This window comes from Polypterus senegalus, chromosome 7 (genome assembly GCF_016835505.1).
Source record: "Polypterus senegalus isolate Bchr_013 chromosome 7, ASM1683550v1, whole genome shotgun sequence".
NCBI lineage: Eukaryota > Metazoa > Chordata > Cladistia > Polypteriformes > Polypteridae > Polypterus > Polypterus senegalus.
Genome location: NC_053160.1, coordinates 67952705 through 67967462, shown reverse-complemented (window position 1 = coordinate 67967462; position 14758 = coordinate 67952705). Strand labels below are relative to the sequence as shown.

Below are 14758 nucleotides of genomic sequence, written 5' to 3'. Positions count from 1 at the left end.
TAACAGAAAGAAAAATTGCTAAATGTAGAGCACATGTAACATACAATACAATACAACTTATTTTTTTTATTATGCTGTGCACTTAGTGAAGGGACAGAGTGCTGTGAACAATTCTCAGTCAAAATCTAAGTATAGATTATACTGATTACTAAATATACAGTAGAACCGTTAAACATTTAAATACAGATTTGTTAAAACACAGACATCAAGGTAAAAACTGGTTAAATATAATTCCTTCATTAATTAACTGAACCATGGCCAGTTGGCAAAGGAAGAGATTGAAATTGTTAAATAAAGTAAAAAAAGAAAGTCAAAAACAAAGTCACAGTTTTGAAGACCTTGACCAGCTTGCTGCCAGTCCCCTCCTAGGTTATCAATAATTGAACAATAATGGTGCATGAGTTGGCCAGCCCTTTAGGAATTAGTTATGGTTCAGCTAAATCCACTTTTCATGAACTATTAAACACAAGCTAGCTCTGTGCACATTGGTATAAGGAATGTTGATTCCTGAAATGCAGCATCACCACATCCAATGAATTTTGTCTGGGAAAAATGGAAGTGTTTCATTACCAAGGGTGAAATTAAAACACATTGCTACGACTTAGAGTCCACCAATGAAAACTTGCACCAAAAAAAATCCAGGTTCAAGCCAGTGACAGCAACATTGTGCGTACAGTTTGATGAAATTGAGGGTGTAGTCCCCAAACTGGAAAGCTGATTCAAATTAATTGAGTAATTAATTAAGTATTTTGATAGAATGTACAACTTTGAAACTGTCATGTCCTGCTACAGATGCAGCTGACAGGGGGAGACACTGCACATATATTGACTTGAATAATTGCATTGAATACAGCTGCAACCTGTCCACAATCTTCATCTTTTTCCTTGGATAGTCCTGGTTAACCTATCCTCAACAATAATTTTCCACCATTGTGTGAGTAAACAAACTTCTTAGGTAATCCACAAGACTTTTATAGTTCATTTTGATGGTTTTTCCTATTTAGGTTTGGGCCATTGGGCAGTATTTATGTTGTTTATTTAAACTGTAAATAACTGTTCTTCTCTGTGTTTTTCAGATATGTCATTGCCATAGAAAATAACAAAATCATCCCTCTTAACTCCAAATACATGTAAGGACTGAATTTTGATTACATTTTCCCATTATTTTATTGTATGGAAATTTGAAACGTTCTGGAAGTGCACTTATATTATGATCAATTACTGCACACAATATGAACTTGATATTTTATGTGTTACACATATGCAGTCAGGAGTGAAAGTGTGGTGGAGAAAAAGTTCATTACCAAAGCCATTGCTTATGAATTACCTTTACATTATTACAAAATGTAACATAATCTGATTCAGCAGATGAATATAAATCACATACTGCCTGGTGGCATGCATTGTTTCCTTGATAATGGTTACTTCCAAATTATGCACATTACAACATTTTTTTTTACAACAAATTTGTTAATTCTTAATGTTGTTTATAGGATGTTTAGACAATATCAAGAAAGCAAGTCAATTTGGAACCATTAGAAGGCTCAGTCTAAGAACTGTTTCATGTCAGAAATAGACTTGCAACAGTCAAGGCCAAAAAAACCAAACCGGCTTAATTAGGTAATGTGGAGATTAACAAACAACCATTGGCAGAACATACTAACAAAGACCTCTATTGCTGTTGCAAAACTGCAAAACCACAGGGATTACAGAGACACATTCTTCTTTTGTGGGCTTTATCCTTGTTAATCTTTTGAACAAAGATTTGTCATGAAGAAGGCTTTCTGCTCTGAAATTCTAAGTGTGCTACCCATCTAAAACATTGCAATTTAAGTAGTCAACATAGACCTTGGCCTTAAAGTTTGCGGTGCACCATGTAATGCATATGTCTTTCGTGAATAACAAAGGATCCATGGCAATACAAGATTTATTTTAATAAAAATGGCGCACTCAGGCTCAGAGGGATGTAGGTGCAAGCTGTAACACGGTGGGGTGGCTACAGGGTGTTGATAGGCAGTTGGCTGGCCGGGTATTCACTTGCAGGTGGGCGCAGAGGCCAATTCCCTTTAACACTTTTGGTCTGTGATAAACGCACCTGCATCCCTGTTAGCTTAAAAGGGAGTTTCAGCAGGATACTGGGAAGGTCAGATCAAAAAAAGAAACGAGACGAGGGGTAGAATCGGAAGTGAGTGGCTGTTCTGTGGAGAGGAGGCAAAGAAGTCAGTAGCCCCAAAAGGGAGTGAAGAGAACAGTACTCCGAAGGGTGTATCTTCCCTGCCAACTAGCCTGGAAGAGCGAGGGCAATGGAGTATCCTCCTAGGGATCTGGAAGACCCCTAGGGTGCATAGAGGTAAACGGAAGTCTGACTCCAAACGTTACAGCAGACACTGATGGAGGCAGTCATGATGAGAGCTGGGGAGAGGGACAGCATCTGCTGGCTTTAACACCAGCTGCATGATTTGTTGGGTGAGCTGGGGAGATGGGAGTAGAAATGCGCTCAGGGCTGAGCAGATAGGAACATGATGTCTGGATGGTTTTTATAATAAGATTTTTTAACCTATTTATTGCTTATTTCATCTTCACTGAAGAAAGCCTGTTTTTATCATGGTTTATTTATACTTAAGATTTCCACTGCAATTTAATAATGGATGGACACTGTAGTGTTTAAACATGTTTGAAATAAAAACGCTAGCCCTTTTTGCACCTAAGTCTTTCTATGATACATGTTCTCATTGTCTTTCTCATCTTGTTTCATGCCTATTGACGGATCGAGATGAAAGTTGTGTCAGGCAGTTGTAGCTAACCTGAACCATCACACTCCGTTATATGCTGTTTAGTATGGGATTCATAAAAGCAGTGTTAAATGTTTGTGATGCTATTGGAATGACAAATATAATGTATTTTATTGCTAAAAATGTTTGTTATGCACCATCTTCTGGAATGACAGGACATAGGAATTGGACAGACACTTGCCCTGTTAATAAGGTGGATTATATAATAAGGTTGAAGATTTTGGCTAATGTAATATATAAAGCTAACTCCATACTGTCGAACCTATCTCTGCCACATTTTGCATAAATTGAGGCAACTTGATTTAGGAGGCATTTTTGGAACTTTTTCAAAGGCATGCAAAGTTGGGTTTAGTCAGTAAAATTTTCAGGACAGGGAATATAATTCAAAAAAGGACAGTCATGTAAGGAAAACTACATTTAAGACTTTTGTATGTTATGTGAATTAATTAAAAAATAAAGATATAGGGAACTAAAAAAGATGATTACGGAATTGCTCAGAGCAGAACAGCCTTTTAAAACTAAAGGTAACTGCACATAAGACCCAGCATAAATACACATAAATACACAGGGATGTATACATTATATAATAAAACACAGAGGGTCTGTGTGTGTGTCCAGTCTCTCTGAGCAATCTGATTTGTAAGTTTGGCTTTGGGGATGCACTCTAAAGAGGAAATGCAAGTGTGAAATAACACAAAGAGTAGTAAAGATGTAAGTGCCACGCTGAGAGTCACCTTCAAAGACAGGAAGCATAAAAGTGGACAGGAGGTGAGCATGGTACCTTGATATGACAGTGTCTGAGATGCAGGCTTTACGGCAAGTTGCGTAACAGAGAGACCACTAGCCAAGAGAGGCTCAGACACACAGGAATGCAGAGTAAAGGAGCAGAAGGTACATGTAGGACAAGAGATATCAAATATTTTTAAAATGTATTCTATTAAATGTCTATAACAGGTAATGTTTTTAGTTATTAAATTATGTAATTAAGTTGAAAAACAAGGAAATGACATATGCACAAGTCACAAGTAAATGCAGCAAATGGACATTACACTCATCACGTATTTCTGTTGTGTACATTTTTTAAATCTTCTAATGCACCAACAATCATAATAGAAAACCTACAAATATAAAACTAATGGATCAAATGTTGCAAATCCTGACGCAGAGTATGATAACCTCTTCGTCTCATCACATGTTTTACTGGAAGGTGTGTTAACATATAATCTACAATTGGATAGTCCAGCAAGTCATAATAATGGAAAGTACTTGAAACGTGAGGAAAAAAGCATCTGAAGTTGAACTATGGCATAGAATACAATAAACTTTTAATAAGTAGAAGGAATGAACATAATAAATAATACTGAAAGAGAGCAAAGCACAAGAAAACCACCTTACATTTAGACAGTATCTAGTAAATACATCAAAGAAGTTAAAATGAAGAAAATAGCAATTTCAAATAAATGCACTGAAAATGCTGTATAAATTCCTCAAAGTCCATCCATCCATTATCCAACCCACTATATCCTAACTACAGGGTCACGGGGGTCTGCTGGAGCCAATCCCAGCCAACACAGGGCGCAAGACAGGAAACAAATCCCGGGCAGGGCACACACACATTCGGTACACACCAAGCACACACTAGGGACAATTTAGAATCGCCAAATGCACCTAACCTGCATGTCTTTGGACTTTGGGAGGAAACTAGAGTGCCCAGAGGATACTATCGGAAAATGTGGCTGAAATCGAATTGAAACCAAAGTTGCAAACTGGAAGTGCATAAGTGCACTTTAATCTCCATTCTGAAAATGATGAAAAAAGAAGTGTAGAATTATTTGAAGGATACCGAAATACAAGAGAAAACTGGTAAAAAAAAAAAAAAAACAAAACATTTTAAAATGGTATTTGTGAACTCTGATTAAGTATGGCAAGACTAACAGGTTAAATGTGTGTCATATTTCTCTGTTCTCCAACATGGGTGGTCTTCAGGTGCTCCGGTGTCTTGCTTCCGTCCAAAGACATGCAGGTTAGGTGGATTAGTGTTGCTAAATTGTCCCTAGTATGTATGTGGTGTGTGTGTGTGGCCATGTCCACCCTGCGGTGGACTGGCGCCATGTCCAGGGGTTGTTCCTGCCTTGCTCCCTGTGCTTGCTGGGATAGGCTCTGGACCTCCCCACCTCCGCAAACCTGATCTGGATTAAGCAGGCTTAGATAATAATATGGTATTTACCATGTACTGAAAGCATGGTAAATAAAAAGCCTGTTATCTTCATATTCATTTGAAATATTTATGTATTTACATTTTTTAGTGTTGTAAAAAAAGTGGCAGATTTGACACCCACCTCATTTTTCAAATACTTTTTTCTAAATAGTCTGTTAAACCTAACGTAAGAAAATCTGATCACCAAGTCTGTAAGCTTGTCAGTATATTGAAACAGCATGGTTTACTTAAGCTAATTTAAGCCTTTATATTTTTAACATAGAGTAGTTTCATTTTTAACTTTAAATTTAAAAATCTGATGCAGAAAGAGTATTTTAAAATACTGACTATACGAGGTATTTAATATCAATTACTGCCCAATAAATACAAATCAAGTAAGCCATTGTTTAAACATCCATCCATCCATTATCCAACCCGCTATATCCTAACCACAGGGTCTTGGGGGTCTGCCGGAGCCAATTCCAGCCAACACAGGGCGCAAGGCAGGAAACAAACCCTGGGTAGGGCACCAGCCCACTGCCGTGTTTAAACATCAAAGGTAATCCTTCTATATAAAAGTGGTCGGGATTGTCCTTCCGTCCTGTGGGTGCTACGCAGGCGCGGAGTTTCACACACGCCCCGTCCATTTTGCAATGCACGATGGGATTTGTAGTTTCGTTTTTCCAGGTAAAAGATGATTTTCTACTCCAGACTGTGCGATATCTTCTTCTTCTTTCTTACTATATAAAAGCGGTCGGGATTGGCCTTCCGTCCCGTGAGTGGAAAGGGTAGCGGTATTCCACTTATCACAGACTTACTACTTGCAGCTTGTGGTACGGCGACATGATGTGAGCAGAGTTCTGGTGCTCCGATCGTTCCCTTGCTTTTGTGCGCGATGCGCTGGAAAAATAGACAAAATTATGTCTCTGGAAATAATTAATGTTGCTGGAGTACAAATGCCTCACCGCGTAGTAAATATCAGGAGGGTTCAAAAGGGCGGCCTCAATATAGGAAAAAAAGTTTAAATTTCATCACAAAAATAACAAACTACGAGTATTAAAGTAATACCGCTCAAATGCAATATAACCAAATTAATGAGTTTGTATAAAATATCAAATTGAGCTACATATTGAATTGCCTTAAGAAGTGGTCAACTTCAAAGTCGGTCGCCTTAAAAGGCGGGTCAGCCTAGTTGTAATAGAATAAATGGTGCAAAGCCTGTTAGACAAAATGAAGACTAAAATTAAATGGCAAATTATGAAAGATTTTCAGGTAGCAAACCACATACTGTTTAAATTGCGAACATCAGAATATTAAATACTGTGAAAATTTTGTAATTCACTTGACAAACAAAAGCACACAGAAAATATACAAATGGCAATTGCATAAGTCACAATGAGAAAATGCTGCAAGTTTTGGCTTATCATATATTTCATTTCTGCAATGCGCTGGTGCCCTGTCCTGGGGTTGTTCCTGCCTTGTGCCTGATGCTTGCTGGGATAGGCTCCAGCTGCCCTATGACCTTGCTCTGGATGTGATGGTTTGGATGGAATGGTGGATGGATGATATATTTCTATGGCAATTGTTTTTAAAAATTTACAAATGCACCAACAAACATAATGGAATAAATAGAACATATGAGATTCACAATTATAAAATTTAGCAAATATGGAGCAGAATTTGCTAAAAACCTTTGGTTCATCACATTCTTTGTACCAGAAGTCATATTGCCATATAAGCCAAAAACTAGGAAATCTGGAAAAACCTAGTAATGAAAAATATTGGTAATATAAAGGAAAAGTGTCAACTCGGGACAGAATATTGTGTATTATAGACATAGGGTCTGAAGTGACGAGTGTTTATTGTTTATCTTTGTGTAACCTGTGCCCTATACCTCCCTAGAGCCCTTCTTTCTACAAATAAAATCCCCGTGACTAGACTGTGTGGTGTCTTTGAATCATTTTAACTGAGGGGTCAACTCAAGAGAGTCTCCAACTCTCCATAGGTCCATAGGTATTGCTGTAAACAGATCAACTTTGCTACTTGTGTTGCATTCCATTTACCTTGGAAGATGGATGTCGGAGCTGGGAATGACATCACACCCGAGTTGACCGCATTCCAGTAGAACATTCAGAAAATCAATATGGACACCTCCAGGAAAAGCTTTGTTTCTTTTTTCTTGCTTTATCTGAATAAATACCAGTTGATTACAATACATTATGAGGGATTTTGTGCATCCAAATACTGTAGCAACATGTCCACCAATAGAAGTTGTGTGTTCAATTTAATTGATTTAATGAGACACAAAAAGACAGAATTGCTAATAAACCGTGTATTTAAATATTGCAGTATACGTTGGCATTTTGGATTGACATGATAATCTGAAGTCGGACAAACTCAGACTTGACAGACCAGCACCAAGTTTCCGAGTAGGAAATCTGACTTGTGGGGGCATTCCTGTTGAAAATTTTGACTTCTCGGTTAAAGTGAAATGCAGCATAAGTACTGCAAAAATGTATAGTGTTCAGTGGAAAGAAATCGGCCTAACGAGAAAGAAAACTATACCTTTTTAAATGGCTCTGAAGTTCGGTCTTGCCAGAGTTTCAAGAGAAAATGATATATAGATAGTAAAGGTTATATGAGAACAACAACAGAAGCTGAAGATATTTTGGCAGACAGTTTATGAAAACTAATATTTAAGTAATATTTAAAATTTTGTGTTATATTTATCTTGAAGACCTTTTAGAAAATATATATAATCAATATTTAATGTATCTTTTATTCCAGGATTTCTGAAAGTAAATATCCTCCTTTTATAAGGTAATTTTCATTTATTACTTTGTCTTTTCACATGTTCACAATACTGATGGTGATTTCCTGATTCTGCATTTCAATACTTACTGTTAATCCTCTCATATAGGCATTCACTATATTTATTTTATTTTCATGTTAAGCTTTGAAGGCTCTTCTTAGTGCTTCAGTTTTGGTCCAGTGGAAGAGGATGTAGATTATAGGTTAGGAAATAACTAATTCTTATTTTAAGCAGTGCAAAATTACAGGTTGGAAATATTCAAGAAAAAATCAAGTGCCATTCTTCCATGAGAAATTTTCTTTACCATGCCTTGGTAATGGATATTAGAAACACTGTGTCCCAATACTATCCCATTGAGTAAACTAGGGCCTATAAAACATTATTGTCATCCTAATCAAACTGTTTGGCAATGAAACAATTTGTAGTGCCACTGAGATTCTTGAGGACAAGAAATAATCCTGGAACATGGAGGAACAACAACTCCACCAGGGCATTTTACCTAATCAGTACCCTTATGCATGGGTCATGCATCCCATGTAAAACATTCTTCCGTGCAATAAAAAATAGTCTCAAATTATTTTGTTTAAAGTCTTAATTCGAAAAACTGTGGGCGTAACTATGCAAATTAGGGGGTGTTTTACATTATAACATGCAAACCACCAAAGGAATATTTTCTGCAAATTTTGTACAGCTTAAAATTATTATCTGGAACTAGAACTGTGTTACCAACTTAACCTGTCAGATAGTGTTACATATTTTGAAAAGTAAGAAAATTAATAACTCAAAAATGTCTTGTTTTTAGTATTTCTAATAGGTAAATATGCACAGAAACAATGGAGGGAGTGGTTGTATAGTAAAGTAGTTTATGCAGTACATGCGTGCAGTTCAAAGTCAGCCTTGCTACTCTAGCAATGGTAATAATTCTTTAATAATTCTTTGCATTTATGTAGCGCTTTTCTCACTATTCCAAGCGCTCAGCAATTGCAGGTTAAGGGCCTTGCTCAAGGGCCCAACAGAGCAGAGTCCCTTTTTGGCATTTATGGGATTCGAACCGGCAACCTTCAGATTGCCAATGCAGATCTCTAGCCTCAGAGCCACCACTCTGCCTAATGGTGGTGACATATGCATGGCTAAATTTATAAAAGTTATCCCTGATTCTGACCCCTTAAGGAGACTGCTGCAATTGAATAGAAAGGTCTATGCTGCTGGTATGAAATGCTATATAATGTGATGCAAGTCTCGTCGAATGAAGAATATTTGAAAATAAGAAATATTTGAGATAAGACCATGCAGTCTGAAAGTGAGAAGACACCATTCAGTCTATCAATCTCATTTGTTTAGCTATTAGTTAAATCGTCTAAAGTATCTCATCCAGATACTTCTCAAAGGTTGTCAAGGTTTCTGCTTCAACTACATGACTCGGTAACTTTTTTCAGATTCCCACAACTCTTTGAGTTAAGAAGTGCTTCCTGGCTTCAGTCCTAAATGTATTTACCCATAATTTCCACTGGCATCTTTGAGTATGAGATTCACAGAGTTTTAAAGACCTGGATTCAGTACCTACACAGTTTGTTCTGCTCAAGGCTAAACAGGCTTAATTCTCTTAGCCTGTCAGAGTAGTACACTTTGTTGCTTTTCTCTGTAGAACTTCAAGTTCTGCTGTGTTTTTATAGTGTGCTGACCAGAACTGCTCACACTACTGATGAGGTCTCAGTAGTGCATTATATAGTCTAACCCTAACCCTCAACTTAAATTCAACAGATTTTACAATACAGCCTATTATATTTGCCTTTTTAATTTCTTCTACACATTACTTAGACGATGAGAATGTTGTGTAAACCCCTGATTACTTTTTGGGGGTTGCCTCCTGTAGGACAGTGTCTCCCGTCTTTTATTTATAATTGATGTTCCTTTATCCACACGTAGGACATTACGCTTTTCTACCTTAAACTACTTTTCAGTATTTGTCCAGTTCTGAATGAAGTCCAAAGCTTTTTAAATTATTTTTGATGCCTCCTCAGTATGAGCTATCTCTCCAATTTGAGCATTCACCCATGTGGTGCATTCTCCCCTTTTCCGGCCTCTTTGTCTCCTACCAGTTACCCGACCCAGTTTTGTAAGTTAACTCTGATGCCAGTAGCTTCTAGTTTCAAAGTTAATCTTCTTTGAGGAATAATTTACTGTTACAATACACTGAGATAATCATGATTTGTTGGATTTGTGTAGCTTTGTTTACAGAGTGGAAGATGAGTGCAGACTTGAGAGTAAGGATTTGAAGGGTGGGCTTTAAATCTTGATACAGAAACTGGCAAAGCTGGTTTGAGCATGTGTAGAGAAAAGCCAAGAACGACTAAGTGAAGAGAGATCACCACAATAGAGATGTATGGAGAGAAGGCAAAAAAAAATATGGAATAGATGGTGACCAACAAGAAAACACTGGATCTTCTTTCCAAAGATGCCCAAGCATACACAAAGTGGGAAAAGAAAAAATGGAGGCAACCAGTCAACCTTAATAAACTGATGCAGGCCTTTAAGTTAGTTTACCATTATTGTATCATTCATAACCAAATCAAATGGTTGCTTGCCACATTTAGAGTTTGACTCTGCAGTATTCTATAATGGTTTGTTTATATATGTTTGTTTGTCTGATATTGTAGCAAACGTGGGATAAACAAACATTTGTTTTTCCTTAAACAACAACAGTAATCATAAAATAAATGAGCCATTACCAGTTTTGACATTTGAAGCATTCGTCAAGACTTATGCATGTTATTCATGTGGCTGTGGGTGTTAGTATGTTGTTGTATTTTGTATTAGTATATTAATATTTTATTTTTTAATGTATTGAGTAAACATTTAAACACTTGTCAATAATTTTATATGCTTTTTGAAAATAGTTATTTTTACTAAGAATAAGAGTTTAGTTCTGGAATATTGCCTTGCTTGATATGCATGCTTGTTTCTATAAAGAGTATGAATGCTCTTTTAAAGACTATGAATTTTTACTCACAGTTTGGCTGGGAATAATCCACCTGCAAGCTGTGTTTTCAGCCAAGTTATGAATGTTTCTGCATTTGCAGGTAGGTGCATTTGGAATTAAAGTATCTTAAATGTGGTGCCTTGCAAAAATATTTGGATCCTTTAAAATCTTAAAATCCTACTGGATTTTAAATAATAGTTCCTCTGATTTGTTGTTTATTAAAAACTTACTTGTTTAAAAAGAAAAGTGTACAAAGCTGATTGCACCTATCGCAAACTACTAGGAGTTTTATTGCAGGAAACTGTGACACAGCCCGATATTAATGAACGGGGTCTTAGTGCTCGTGCAAGCAAAGCAGTTCACTTTTTGGCTTCAATGTATATGCTCAATAGTTACATATGTCCAGAGGTGGGTAGAGTAGCCAAAAACTGTACTCAAGTAAGAGTAGCGTTACTTCAAAATAATATTACTCAAGTAGAAGTAAAAAGTAATCATCCAAAAAATTACTCAAATAAGACTAACAATGTATTTGGTGAAAAGACTACTCAAGTACTGAGTATAACTGTTTGATCATAATAAATGATTTATTTTTCAGAAATGTTGTAATAAGACAGACAAAAATATAAAATCATGTGCAAATTCTATTTCCAAATAATAAAATAAAAAATGAGTAAAAATAAATAACATTTTTACAAAATAAAGATGCACAAATAACACAAAGTTCCCAATCTCAGTTTTTCACAACAAAGCTTTTGAAGCCAATACCAACAGTAGGTAATATGTATGTTTTAACAGTGCAAACTACTTACAGTGACAAGATATACTGTACACTGACAGTATAATACTGCATATTCACTTGCCCTCCAAATAGCACAGCTGATAGAAAATAACATTAGAACAAAGCAGCTTGTACACATACAAGAAGTCTCACTTTACCTTGACTGTCTGTGTCTGTGCATGTTTGGTTAAAACGTGCTTGTTCTTCACTCAGTGAAGTGATAGTTAAGCTTTATCAGGAGTTGGCTCTCATTTTTCATGTATTCTTTCTTTCTCTGTCCGCTGTCTGTGAGGAGTTTGTGCTGCTATGCCACAAAAGCTTGTGTGTGGTCATGTGACTGCATGGTTAGGTCTAATTTGTGAAACAGAGCCATGTGATTATTGTTGCTATGTCTGATTGGTGAAACGGAGTCTTGTGATTATTGTTGCTACGTCCGATTGGTGAAACAGTCATGACATTGATCCACTGGCGGCTTCTCTCTGGCAAAAATATAGTGTATCTAATGGAAAAGAAGTAATAATTCGAGTTTTGCCCAATGTAGCCGAGTAAGAGTAGGGTTTCTTCTTCACAAATGTACTCAAGTAAAAGTAAAAAGTATGGTGCAGTAAAACTACTCTTAGAAGTAAATTTTTTTTTAAAAAGTCACTCAAGTAAATGTAACAGAGTAATTGTAACTCGTTACTACCCACCTCTGCATATGTCTTTAATTTTTTGTGTGTTTGTAGTAAAACAAAAGGAGCAAGAGACATATCATTTGTAATATGTTAATCTTTGAAACTTTTTGAGGAGTCTAAAAGCAAAGTAAACTGAATTCTTTTCATTTAGTTATTAGCAGTAAGTCTTTGTTTTATCACAACTTTTTCAGTAATCACAAAGGTATATAATTTGTTCCTTGCAATACACAAGTGGTATTATAAAGTATGATGAGTACATGAATTAGTACATCTTGAGTGGCTTGACATCAGTACATTTATTAAAAATTGTAATATTTGATCATTTTCCTTAATAAATAAATGACCAAGTATAATATTTGTGTCTCATTTGTTTAACTGGTTTCTCTTTATCTACTTTTAGGACTTGAGTGAAAATCTGATGATGTTTTAGGTCATACAGTATTTATGCAGAAATATAGAAAATTCTACAGGGTTCACAAACTTTCAAGCACAACTGTATGGACACTGCAACAATGTGCCATTTCAGCATAGGCAGTGACTATTTAATTATTGTTTCCATTTTTGTGTCAATAACTTTAATGTCATTCCCTAAACAATATGGTGAATAGAATAAATATATATTCTCTCCTTGTATCTACTTTTTCAATTCAGAAACATTTATTTACTCTAATTTTTTTATTGCTGACAAAGCAGTTGAAATCCTCATGCAGTAAATGCTTTTTTCACTTCTTGCTTTGACTTTTGTTGTGTACATAAAACCATTCATTATAGTAGTAAGTAGATTACAAATCATCAGAACTTAACTGCCAGAGTCATGGCTTGTACCACAAGACACCACATTAATACCTTATTGATATACATATAAATATGTGTGTATATATTTATATGTATTCACAGTTTATATCAACATAAACAACATAACAAACTAACACAGATGAGGCTGTTCTTAGTTCATTTAGAGGTTTTCTGGTGTTTATTGATTTTGTAGCTTTTTTTGTTTCCCTTTTGGAATTTAAGCTTAACTTCACAGTCAGCTAATGAGAGGGGGCTAAAATGTCACTCAAGCTTTTTTGTCTCCTAATTAGTTAAAAGCTCATAAATGCTAGATGTTTACGTAACACAAATTAAGGTCTTTAGCTGTCTGGCCCAGACAACAGCTTCACAAAATCAAACATTTAAGGGTGACATCTGACATTGTATGAAGTTGCATGTTATGACTGTGGTTTCACCTGGAGGACTATGCTTGCAATGAAGTGTACTTGTTGCCTTTTCCACTTTGCCCTGTGGTTGTGTTCATAGCACTGTATTTTCTTCCTGTGCTCACTCTGAGTTCTAGGCTATTTCCCAGGTTCCCTACAACTTCAAAGGGAAAGCCATTACCCAATATTTTTTCACTGAGTTTATTATCCTGAAGTAAAGTTTCTTCTAGATTAGCAATAGTTACTGACACAAAGCTTAAGCTTGGTGGAGTAGATCGTAGATCTATATCAGGTCATCTAACTTCAAAGTTGTGTGCAGAGTAGCGTCCAAGCTTAAAGAAGGTGTATTGTGTGGGTGCCAAGATAGTTGTTGGACTTAACCTGTTCCAAAGATGATGATTAAGCTTTCCGTCTCTGAAGAGAATGAGCCAGCTTCCAGTTCCAAAGTCACAAAAGAGGTATATTAACCTAATGTTAAGGTAAGGTGTAGCCTGCGGTTACTGAATCACTTTCCCTTCTGGGTACAGAGTCAGCACCTAATAATATGTCTGTTATTTTGTCTATTGGAGTGAGGAACAACTTGGCTTGAAGTTTAAAGTAAATGTCCTTTTAGGTGGTTTTACCTGAAGACATATTTCAGCTCATCTCAGCATTGATTAATACTTCTTGTTTTCATATGAATCTCACAGAGTAAGCTGACCAAATGTTGACTGTATTCAGAGCTGCAGAACTGTGTAGAATGCAGGCAGGCGAGGTGCAGATTAGCAATGCCCACTTTATCCTGGACCAGGCAGACAATCAATATAGTATGTCCCAGCAAGCATAATGCATATCAGACAATAAAGTATATTGTAATAATTGGTTATTTCATTATTCTTGCCTCTATTACACATATACTGTACTTTGAGGGAAAACATATTTGGAATTGCGCAACATGTATGTTCTTAGTTATATCAATATTTCACCTTCAAAGTTCTGCATATAATCCCTATGCATTCTGGTGGTCAAAAAAGATATACAATTGTTAACTCACAATTAAAAGCTTTTACAAATGGAAGTACAGTGGAACCGAAGCAATTTCTCCCATAGGATTGTATGTAAATACAATTAATCCGTTCCAGACCATACGAACTGTAAATATATATTTTTTAAGATTTTTAAGCACAAATATAGTTAATTATACGATAGAATGCACATCTAATCATAAACTAAATGTAAAAACATTGAATAACACAGAGAAAACCTTGAACAACAGAGAAAACTAACATCGCACTATAGCCTTATGACCAGATCGCTGTAAACACTTTTTTTAATTAGTTTTAAGAA

The 14758-nt window shown here is 36.0% G+C and overlaps 1 protein-coding gene across 4 annotated transcripts in view; it reads left to right on the top strand.

Annotated features, from left to right (window-relative positions):
• tmem150c (transmembrane protein 150C) overlaps window positions 1–14758 on the top strand; it is a 45166-nt gene that overhangs the window by 16843 nt on the left and 13565 nt on the right. For all 4 annotated transcript variants that reach the window (XM_039758799.1, XM_039758798.1, XM_039758800.1 and 1 more), the window contains 3 exons: window positions 1077–1130; window positions 7777–7809; window positions 10814–10881. In XM_039758799.1, the coding sequence (XP_039614733.1) occupies window positions 1077–1130; window positions 7777–7809; window positions 10814–10881 (155 nt within the window). The remainder of the gene's footprint in view (window positions 1–1076; window positions 1131–7776; window positions 7810–10813; window positions 10882–14758) is intronic.